The 12,174-nt window shown below is 34.2% G+C and overlaps 1 protein-coding gene across 1 annotated transcript in view; it reads left to right on the top strand.

Moving 5' to 3' along the window:
* MAP3K2 (mitogen-activated protein kinase kinase kinase 2) overlaps positions 1-12,174 on the top strand; it is a 99,470-nt gene that overhangs the window by 65,132 nt on the left and 22,164 nt on the right. Inside the window, exons 6-12 of the mRNA XM_061135412.1 lie at positions 2,734-2,847; positions 3,230-3,317; positions 6,560-6,690; positions 7,930-8,009; positions 9,259-9,326; positions 9,498-9,590; positions 10,301-10,507. Of these exons, the coding sequence (XP_060991395.1) occupies positions 2,734-2,847; positions 3,230-3,317; positions 6,560-6,690; positions 7,930-8,009; positions 9,259-9,326; positions 9,498-9,590; positions 10,301-10,507 (781 nt within the window). The remainder of the gene's footprint in view (positions 1-2,733; positions 2,848-3,229; positions 3,318-6,559; positions 6,691-7,929; positions 8,010-9,258; positions 9,327-9,497; positions 9,591-10,300; positions 10,508-12,174) is intronic.

Raw genomic sequence — 12,174 nt, forward strand, 5'->3', positions numbered from 1 at the left:
CTTCTCTTGGTGGAAAAACGGTATCTACGAAGAGCACAGGTGATGTGCTCTAAAGCAGGGGGTGCCTGCATATAATATTTTCTAGGGTTTTCTTGAGGATTGATGTAGAACTGGTTGACCAGGTATTAGCAACTTGCTCCCATTTTCCAAAAATTGGGAAATTTCTCCATATCAGCTTCTTTTTCTCATGCTTTCTGAAGGATTTCTCAGAGTGGTTTTGCCGTTTATATCTGGGTGTCCTCTTGGCAAAAGTATGGTAGAGGAGGCATTAGGGTACAACATTACATTGCTTAACATTTTCCTAGCACTCTGAGTTTCTGTGAGAACCTGTGATTTTTTTGAGTTAACCATGTTCTGATTCACAGAGTGACGAGCCTGGTGCATGTCCTTGGACAGTGGGGGTACTAGGAAAAGCCTTAAAAGAGATATTAGTTTTATGGACCTGTAGACATGCAGAAAACTCACTGATATTGCTTTTATTCCAGTTCTATAAATATTTTTTTTCTGTGTAATACAAAATCCTCTGTTCTAAAATAATTATTTTGGTTTACCAGAATTGAAACAAAGAAATTTAAGCTGGGATTGGATCTTTATCTTTAAGCTGGGATTGGATCTTTATCTTATAAAGTGTCAGGCAGGTATGTATTGTCACAGGGCATAGACGGGGATATGCAGGCCAAAGTAAGTGGATTTTCCAAGACTTTCCCCATTTTAGATGGGTAGAGGGTGAACCTTTTTATGAACAGTTTTCATGTTTCACTATGTAACGTTAAAAGATAAGTCACTTATTTCAGATTTATGTTCTATTTAATGAGGTTTTGGACTCAATTTTAGTTTCCTTTCCAGAAATTATTTTTATTAACATACAACTGATTTACCAGTAATAAGCCTGAGGGAAATAGATTTTATGAATGAGACTGAAGTGAATTCACCAAACAGGAAAATATTGGGTGACTTATTTATATAAGTTGTCTAAATTATTATATAATTTAGACAAGGTGAAACTTGTTCTTGACTTCTAGTTCTTGTTTTAAAATTTGTAACAGGTGCCCTTAGCACATATGAGAGAGTTACATCAGAGCTGTAGACCAGGATGCCACTCCAGGCTCCTCCAGAATGTCCAGATTTCACTCTAGCAAGCTGCAGAATCATTTATGTTAATATTTTGTTACTGTGATTTAAACTAGTGTCTTTTCCTTGGAGGAGTAAACAATCCAATTATAAATAATGTGTAGTTAAAGTAAATATTCAGGTTTTCTCCTTAAGTGAAAAATTGGCCAAACAATCCTTATCATTGGTTTAAAATGTTTTCTAGTGTTTAAAATATAATTTAAAAGCTGTTAAAGATGGGAACAAGGGGTTCATGATTGATAGAAAAATGAAAGGAATTTTATTAAGTAGATCAGACTTGTTTTTTGATGTCAGTTAATGTTCTGTTGTTTTTGTTTTAGAAGAAAATTCTCAGAGGATAAAAGGGCCTGTTAGTAGATAAGTTGTAACAGTATAAAATTTGCTATGAACAGAAATTGGGAATATAGTTTCAAGTACTGAGTGAGGGTAAGCACATTGTATGATGTAATTCACATTTGTCCTGCTTGTGTTTGTGTCTGGCAGCCTTTCTTAACAAGGAATAGTTTTCATAAAAGAAATCTACAGAGAATGAGTTCACACCATGTCACCTAGTGGGTTTGAGTACAGATGAAGCTTTTACCCTATGATATTTATTAAACAGTATTTACCAAGAATTTGTCTTTTGCTGTGCCCTGCCTTCATTGCTAGTTTAGGGGAGATCCTTGTCTGCTAGGTGTTTATACTGTACAGGACGCTTAACTAGCTCACCGGGCCTTTACGTTTGAATGGCCTGTATACTGTGTGTGTTAGTGCAGGCTCACAAGTGTGGAATATGTTTGCTTGTTTTTATTCTGTCCTTTTAATGAAATGGAACGTACTTTGAAGATTATTGGCAGAGTTGTCTTAAGCTAGTAAATTTACATTTAAAACAAGTATTTTGTTAGGTAGTATGAATCTTGCTTTTCCCTCACAGACTGTTAGGTGCTTCTGTCCCTTATCACATCTGATCCATGAGAGGACTAATGAAAGCAGATTTCAGCATTCAGGGCTTATTGTCGGATGGCTCACCTATGCAGCTTACTTGTTTTAGATGGAATGTTCAAGTTGCCATGGGGAGAGATAGGGGTGCAAGGTGGACTGTAGATTGCAGATGCATTACTGGTGGCACCCCACCCCCCCACCCATGGCATCTGTCACCGATGCGCATTTGTATTTTATATGTCGGTAAGTGCACCAGTGAGAATGCATATCTCTGGTTATTATTTTTAAAAAAATAAAAATTTCATCAATGCAGGTGAAAGATAATACTTTTATATAGTTTTTGTATATGTTCCTTAATGCTGTTTTTAGGTGAAGAGACTATAACTTAAGTTTAACAATATTATGGAAACATCCTAGAAAATTGATCTTTAAATATGTTTTCTAGAAAAATTTAATGTATAATAAAGCAAAAAATTTATTCATATTCATTTTATGATTTCAGTGATGGTAGGATGAGAGGAAAAAAACCTAGATACATATATTCATTCAGAATTTCATTATACTGACAAATCAAAGAGCAATGTATTTTGAGATTTATAATTCCATAGTAATGGAGATACTCCTGTAAGTACTTGACCTGATGAGATGGCTACACAATTCCTTATGTTCCTTTTTGTTTAGTTGGTAATTCCATTAACCACCCAAGATGACTTGGACAAGGCTGTGGAACTGCTGGATCGTAGTATTCATATGAAGAGCCTCAAAATACTACTTGTAACAAATGGAAGTGCACAGGTATGAACTGGGGATTCTTTTCAGTGAGGATTCTAGGATATATGCCTGTAAGAAGTCAATATATGAAACATAGTTATATTCTATAATCATTGATATATTTTCAATATGATTAAATTTAAACTTACACATTGTAATTGCTACAGTTCAATATCCTTGCTCCTCAAAACTATATAGCCAAAATTACAAATAAGTATAATATACTGTACATATGATGTTAATAGCAACTGAGAACCTGGGAAGAACTATAATAGAATTAAAATTTCAAACAGTAAGTTTGCTAAGACCCAGAGAGAGAATACTTGGGTTGTATTTGATAGGGGAAGGAGTCTGATTAAAACCCTAAAGGAGAAGAATAGCATTAATCTTCCTTTTTTCTCTTTAGGCTACTAATTTAGAGCCATTGCCATCACTAGAAGATTTGGATAACACAGTATTTGGAGCAGAGAGGAAAAAAGGACTTTCTGTAGTAGGTAAGAAAGCTAGTGTCTAAATCATGAAATGGGTTATTTCACAGTTTCATCTCCATCCTTTAATGTAGGGCAACACCTGTACATAATCCTGATAAATAGTTTATCTCTTTACTTCTTGCAGTTTATTTCAGTTAATTACATTCTAGTATCTGATGTCCCTTGAAAAGTTATGTCGAGTATTAACAGGATTAGCAGTCCCCAGTTTAAATATTTCTTTTCTTTATATACATAGGGTATTTTAATTTTTAACAAATTAAAACCTAAAAAATGTTTTAATTGTAAAAATAAAGTGAAGGGAAAAAATTAAAAGTAATTCCAATATATTAAAGTTAATGGTGGACTAATAAGCTCATAGGCCTTTCTCTAAGTTTTAATTATTGCCAAGAATGCTATCAAAATAAAGATTGCTAATAATTTGCAGATTATGTTTTATAATTACTTTAGTAATTAAAACTACACTTCTAATTAAGCTTATGATAAAAAGAAAAATGGATCCTATGTACAATTTTTTTTAAAGGAGGCATATTAGAGCGACATAGGCTGGGCAGAGGTGCTCTGAACTTGGCCAGTTCTGTGTATCTTCTTCAGTTTGTATAAAACATTGATATTCTACATTTTTATATGAGAAAAACATTATATTGCTCAAAAAACATTGGTATATATGTTTTTAACAGATAGGGCAGTGAATATGGGCATTAAAGGTAGCAAAAAAATATGAGAGATGGATTTAAAGAAGGAAGGTAGACGGGGATGAAAACAGATGAATAGGGAGAAAGTGGAAGGGAATCTAAGACTGGTGATAGAAGAGGATTGTTAATAATGAAAGAAAAGATTAAATTGGTATGTGAACAAACGAAAAAATTTATGAATTTGTTGCTCACCTTCTGTCTTGGTCCCCAAACTAGTTACGACTTGCTGCAGCATGCATGCTCAGTCATATCTGACTCTTCACAGCCCCATGCACTGTACCCTGCCAGGCTCCTCTGTCCATGCAGTTCTCTAGGCAAGAATACTAGGATGGGTGATCATTCCCTTCTCCAGGGGATCTTCCCAGCCCAGGGATCAAACCTGAGTCTCCTACATTGTAGACGGGCTCCTTACCATCTGAGCCATCAGAGAAGGACTGTATCCTTCCTTCTAAGTGTCTGTCTTGTGTTAAGTCTTACTTTGGGTTTCCAAAGTGTTAGAAATATGAGCAGCAGAGATAATATACAAGTAAAATAATAATAGTTGCTTATCTTCATTTGTATATATTTTTATATAATTTAAATTTTTGATAAAAGAATATTAGAAGTATCTGAGTTCAAATTCTAGCTCTCTCATTAACCAGCGACCAGTAACATTGTCCTTATCTTTAAATCATGGGATTATTGCAGCAAGCAGTTGAGAGAACACTTTAAAGTACATTTAGCTTTTCAAACTAGAAAGCATGACTGTTACTAATCATTGATTTCTTTCTGTATTCCCTTTTCTTATCAATATAGTACCTATCATTTTAAAGCAAAAAAAATGCCAATTCACCTTAGTTGTGTTAGATAGAACAAGCTAAATACATTAGTTAAATTGGCAGTTTTAGTTCATTTTCATTTAAAACTGTGCTGAATGCCTCCCTTTTACTCTACTAATAAATATTCTTATTTGACTTCAGTGCCAGCACGAAAAGAAACAGAAATTGTAAGGTATAAAATTACTAGTCTTTTCTTGGTACCTCTTTAAGCTTGAAATGGCTTTGATAGGTATGACCATTATCTTTTCCCTGTATTTGTTGAAAATTATTTCCTTTAATTATTTTCACAAAAGATAGAGGAAGAACTTCCTTTGGGACAGGGGTATACGCTGGTGTGGAGATCTCGACCATTGAAATATCCAGTACTAGCAAAGGTTAAAAAAAAATAGGTTATCAAGTAAGGAGATAAATTTTCAAAGCCTTTTTTCTTCCCTATGTGCTTTGAATAATGAGTGTATTTATCTTCTTTTGTAAATAAGGGCTTATGGAAGGAATAAAAACTTTAGGGACATTGTGATCATAGCTGTTACAAAGTCCAAATCAGTTCCTGGCTCAGAGGTTCCTAATAATTTTAGAATCAAGTGTAGAAAATTATCTTTGTTATGCATATCTCTTGGTAATCATTTTGTTCTGTTTATCCCTATCTCTTCACTAACAAATGCCAACTTGTGTTTACAGCGACCCCTTTACATGAGGCAAGAGCCTTTTTTGCTTGAAATCTGACCAGAATGCAAATGCTCACATAACTTCCTCAAATCTTTTTTTTGTTTACTTTCAATAAATTAGGAGGAAAGCACAGAAACTATGTTGATAAACATAGCACAATGAGATGAACTATTTTAATGTCTCTAATTCTCTAAACTAGGAAGAAATTTAAATTCCAGGAATATGGCTTACCACCAAAAGCCTAAATTTTAAGTATCCAAGGATGAAATCCGGCATTCCAAATTGGAAACATTCTAATATTGGCTAAATGACTAAGAAGTAAATCTCACTTTAGATTTCTAAAGATTAAAGAGAGGCAGTGCAAAGAACATTGTGTAGACAAATGTGCACAGCATATGTTCATTATGAATAATTTTGCCATCACAACACCCTTGCAAAGGAGATTTAGTCCCATGTTTACAGATGAGGAAACAGGTTCATGGAGATTAGATAGCTTTCCCAAAGACAGAACTGATAAATAACTGGAACTGGAATTTAAACTGAGGTTGGACTGTGAAGTTCATCTACTTTCCACTAGATCATGATGCCTTTCATAAATTACATTAAAGGGTAACAAGTGACCTTTGGAAATGAAGAAGCAGTGGCATTTATATAAAAATATAAGATCCCCTGGAATGGCTACTCACTCCAATATTACTGCCTGGAGAATTCCTTATACAGAGGAGCCTGGCAGACTATATAATGGGGTTGCAAAGAATCAGATATGACTGAACAACTTTTTTTTTTTTCCCATTGTATTATCAACCTCATAATGCAGTTGTCAGCAGGCAGAAGAACATACTATCTAACGGCTATAAATGAATATTACATTAAGGTGTGAGTTTAGAAAAGAGTAAAAAACATTTGAAGTTTTATAGACATGAGTGCTATGATAAGTGTTAATTAAAACTGGATATCAGTTGCTAAAATCATTAGTACTATAGTCCAGAAGTTCTGAGTGTATATTTAATTAAAATAAGAATTAGTTCCCTGCTAGAATTTATAAAATCTATAATTTTTCTCTTTTGAGGTCCCACTAGTAGAGATAGAAGCTCCCCTCCCCCTGGATACATTCCAGATGAATTACACCAGGTTGCCCGGAATGGGTCATTTACCAGTATCAACAGTGAAGGAGAGTTCATTCCAGAGAGCATGGACCAAGTAAGCAAAATTTGAATGTTGTTTTTCATTTCATTTAAAGGGATGTTGTCAGGGATAGTGTGGTTTGGCAGGTATATGGAGGAAGGTATTTGTTTTACCTCTTCTCCAGTCCCATATCTTCCTTTTTAAGTGAACAAAATAGTGGAAATACAGGAAAATACCCATGTGACAAATTTACATGTGTCTGCGTGCACTTATATATAAAGAAAAGTGGTTTAAGGCTGATTTTCTTATGTTCGTAAATGAATGAATGCATTTGTTTATAATCCTGATATTAACATTCAGTTTAATAAATATTTAACTTTGTGAAGCTGAGGTTTGTCTACTTTCTAAAACATTAAAACAAATTTTTTAAATCTTTTTAAAAAAGATTTGTTTTTTAATTTATGTCTTTGTTTTTGGCTGTACTGGGTCTGAGTTGCCGCACTCTCTCTAGTTGCTGCTGGCAGGGGCTCTGCTTTGTTGTGGTGCATGGGCTTCCCATTGCCATGGCTTCTCTCGTTGCAGAGCACGGGCTCTAGAGCACGCATGCTTCTGTAGTTGTGGTATGCAGGCTCTGTAGATTTTGGATTTTGTAGTTGTAGTGCATGAGCTGAGTTGCCCTGCAGCCTGTGGGATCTTCCTGGACCAGAGATCGAACCCCTGTCTTCTGCATTGGCAGGTGGATTCTTAACCACTGGACCACATGGAAGCCCTTAAAATGTTTTTTTAAAGTTTTGTAGTATTGAAGTATTTTTATGGAGTTGCTATTGTTTTCTTATCATTACATTGGCTGCTTATATTATTACAGGAGTTTACATTTTCTAATAATGTAGCAGTCATGGTGTCATTTATTTTAGTTTGGGTGGTGCTGTTCAGTTTTCAGTAAACAAAATTATGTGAAGTGTTTAGCTTTTTATTATTTAGATGATAATCCAGAGCAGAAGATATAGAAAATTCCTATTTTTCTATTAGGAAATTTTGCAGTTGTAGCCCGCCTGCAGGAGACAACTACTTTTAAAACATTTAAATAGGGTGGCTGCTATTGGATATGGAGTTTCTTTTTTGGGTACTGAAAGTGTTCTGCGATTTGGGTGAGAGTTATACGTTCTGCTATTAACCACTGAATTGCACTATATGCTTTAATAAAATGGGTGAGTTTTATGATACATGAATTGTATCTCAACAAAGCTATTTTTAAAAAAACAGTAACTTCAGTTATATCCATGTAGAATCAAGGTGGACTTCCTATTTCTCTAGATGCTGGACCCATTATCTTTAAGCAGCCCTGAAAATTCTGGCTCAGGAAGCTGTCCGTCACTTGATAGCCCTCTGGATGGGTAATATTGATTGTAGTTTCTGTTTTTTAATATATGTGGGTAAATATGCATGTGTATTAATAGCATGTTGAATTGTCAACTCAAATTTTGTGGTACATTCAGAGGAATGTAGTTCGTATTCATGTATACTTAATGGCAAATTGGTTTTTCCAGTCATCGGGCTCAGTATCTGTTTTATTTAAAATGATTTCTGATTATAATATTTTGAGTTTCCTGCTTGGTAAATTGTGTTTGAAACTAAAGGCAAATTCAGAGTTTATGTACGTTTACTTTTAAACCTGTGTTGGTGAAACTGCTGTCAGATTTTTCATAATAGGTTTAATTTTGGAGATTCTTTAATTTCTCTTGCTCAGGATTATTTTTACTCTGGTACCAAATTATAAGTACTGTACATTCTTGGTAATTATGTCCCAGTTTCGGTTGTCAATTAAAATTTAAGTACTTTTTGTGAGAAATACACTTTTGTTCAGGAATATAAGCATGGTCAAGTTGCATCTTGAATTTTTGTTGTAAGTGCTCCCTCTCTCCTGGTCTCAGTAGGACAGTTTTCATCTGTAGCATGCAAAGTCAGTACCTATTTATTCTCCTCTGAGACTGCTTTTGAAAGCAACTTCTGAAAATGTAACTACTATTGTATGGAAATATACATTTAATTTTCTATTATTCATATATATATGAAACCATATATATTGTCTGTGCCCATGTCTGTCTCAAGATAGATATTTAAGGAGTTCAGGGGAATGGTGATGTGAAAGCTACATATTGAGTACTTAATATTTGAAGGACAGTGTCCTGAGATAGACAAGTATAAAATTGCTGAGTTAGTATTATCTCCTTGTTACAAATGTGGAAATCTTTTCAGAAAGATGATTTGCCAGGGTTGCAATAACTAGTTCAAGAGGAAGAGCTAGGATTGAAACACAGGTGTTTCCATGTATCCATAATGCCAAAATGTGTCTTTCTTAACCACTATACTCTGTAGGTCAGTTTTAAAAGCCAGGCTTTTTGTGTGCATGTATCAAATAAGTGTTTGAAAAAAGTTTCCTTTTTTCAGTTAATGTTTCAGAGTGAATGCTGTATGTGTGTGTGTATATGTATATATTATATATATATAATATATACATTTGTGTGTATATATTTTATATAACTGTATATCTACACGTACATACAGACATTGATATTGCATAAAGATTTTTAAAAATATCTTAAATACTTTCTCTTAAAATAATGAGACTTTTCTACTTTTTAGAGAGAGCTATCCAAAATCACGAATGCCAAGGGCACAGAGCTACCCAGATAATCATCAGGAATTTTCAGGTTAGACTGTTGACATTCTAAATGTTTAAATATTTATGTCATTGAATAATATTTTGGCTGGGTGGGAGAGAGAGATTTTTTTAAAAATCAAAAATGTGTAAATGTTTTTTTCATGATTAGAAATATTTGATTTCTTTAAAATGTATAACTTATTCTTATGTGTCTTAATAGACTATGATAACCCTATCTTTGAAAAATTTGGAAAAGGAGGAACATATCCAAGAAGGTACCATGTTTCATATCACCATCAGGACTATAATGATGGTAAGTTTATTAGATCAACAACAATTGTTAAAAATCTCACAAACGATAAAAATGTTTGTTCCTGTATGACTTAGTTTTCTACTTAAAACTTTTTAAAGAGATTTTGGATCATAACTACAATAGTGTTTTAGCTTTATGCCAGCTTACCTCTTGAGACATGTCTTTCCTTAGAAAGAAAAGTAGTTAAAATGGTATTAATTAAAAATTACTCCCTTAGTGATGAAATGCATACTGTATTCTCCTTTTTTTTTTGTATTATCCTTTTAAAGAGAAAAAGTACTTCCTATTAACTTTACAGTTTTTGTTTATATTTTAAATAATTATTGAAAATGAAAATAAAATACATTTTTCTCCTTTTTATACAAACTGAGGGAGTTCTGTCTGTGCTTTTATGAATGGGTGAGTGTGTTAACACAAAAGTTATTTGAACTTATATTCAGATTCTGTTTCTTTTTTCCCCATTTTTCATTTCTGCTTACACCTTTTATTTTTTTTTTAAATTTTCGTGATTCAGTGTTAGCTGGGATATTTCCTTGAGCTCTTAAAAATACTGTTCTTAAGTTTAAAATGTAAAATCAAATAATCATTGCTGTTTTAGCTTCTTATCCTAGTCACAGAACAAATTCTGTTCCTTATGTTACAAATTTTAAATACTTTCAATCACAATATATCTTTAAAAGTTGCAAGGTAATTCTGTTTTCATTTTGTAGGTCGTAAAACTTTCCCTAGAGCTAGAAGGACCCAGGGGACCAGCTTCCGCTCTCCTGTGAGTTTCAGTCCTACTGACCACTCCTTAAGCACTAGTAGTGGAAGCAGCATCTTTACCCCAGAGTATGATGAGAGCCGAATAAGAAGAAGGGGAAGTGACATAGACAACCCTACTCTGACTGTGATGGACATTAGCCCACCCAGCCGCTGTGAGTAATAGAAGTTGGCATAGTGAAATGTGTGACAGAACCTTTGCAGAATTTTATAATATTAATAGTAGTAAATATAATGAAGCTAGTCCTCAGGGTGAAATCAGGTTTTCAAAGGAGGTAAAAATGATATTTCTAACAGTGTTTATAATGTTGGATAAAAGCATGGTATCACTTTAAATGATTTACTATCTTTTGCTTTTATTAGGAAAATTGTTACCAGTTACTCATTCATTCATTCCACATATCCTTCTTGAATGCTTAGCTCTGAGAAACTTCAAATACGACCTCCAAGATGTAATCTAATGGGGAGAATGATGTGTGGAGAAATTAATTATAGTATAGTGTCTAGTCAAGACCTTTAATGTGAGGAGGAATTCACCAATTAAATAGGTGACATATACAGGAGGCCGTGACATATTCTGGGCTTCCCTGGTGGTAAAGAATCTGCCTGCGATGCAGGAGGCCCTGGTTCAATTCCTGGGTTGGGAAGATCCCCTGGAGAAGGGCTAGGCTACCCTCTCCAGTATTCTTGGGCTTCCCTGGTGGCTCAGATGGTAAAGAATCCACCTGCAATGTGGGAGACCTGGGTTCGATCCCTGGGTCGGGAAGATGCCCTGGAGGAGGGCAGGGCAACCCACTCAAGTATTCTTGCCTGGATAATCCCCATGGACAGAGGGGCCCAGTGGGCTATGGTCCGTGCAGTCTCAAAGAGTTGGACACAACTGAGTGACTACGCACACATGACATATTCTGAAAATGAGAAATAGCTCTTTTTTGGTGAGGTGGAGGATATCTTACTTGAAGCAGCGGAAATAGAACTAGAATGGTAACTAAAGGCCAGATCGTGAAATACGTGACCTTTATCTTGTAAGCAATGTATAAAAGATTCATGCTCAAGGATATTTTTTGCAACAATATTTGTACACTCTGAATTCCTTGCTTTTGTACTAGTGTTGTCATATTTTACTTTTACACCTGCAACTTGCATCACATTACTGCTATTTTTGGTTTAGACAACTATATTTTAAAGTGATTAAAATAAGAGATGAATGTCTTTTATATATACCTCCAGCTTATTTCTACAGATCTTTATTTATGTCAATCCAGGTTTCGTTAGGTATCATATCCCTTTTGCCTGAAGGATTGCTTTTAACGTTTTCTTCTAATATGAGTCTCCTGGTAACAAATTCTTTTAGCTTTTGTCTGAAAAACTTTTATTTCTTTATTTTTGAAAGATACATACATTTTTCTGGGTCTAGAATTCTGGACATTTTAATTTTTTTCTTTAAAACTGTTTCTCCATTGTCTTCTGGCTTGTATACTTTCTGAGAATTCTGCTGTATTTCTTACCTTTGTTCCATTGTATGTAATGTGCTTTTTTTCTCCCACTGGCTGCTTTAAAGATTTCCTCATATTAGAATGAGAGTGATGGTATTCCAGCTTTCTACATAATAGGCAGATGGAAAAACTTATTACAGATATTACTGCAATAAAGATTAGAAATAGCGCATCTTACATTATCAGTGACATTTTAAATTGAGTGAAAGATGCTATTATATTTATAATCAGGTAAAAAAAATCTCATTGGAAAGAATTAGTCATAGGAATCTGAACCGTGTTTGAATTTAGAATTCTTACAGTTTCAAAGATGATGATCATTACGA

Source organism: Dama dama, chromosome 33, assembly GCF_033118175.1.
Source record: "Dama dama isolate Ldn47 chromosome 33, ASM3311817v1, whole genome shotgun sequence".
NCBI classification, from domain to species: Eukaryota; Metazoa; Chordata; class Mammalia; order Artiodactyla; family Cervidae; genus Dama; species Dama dama.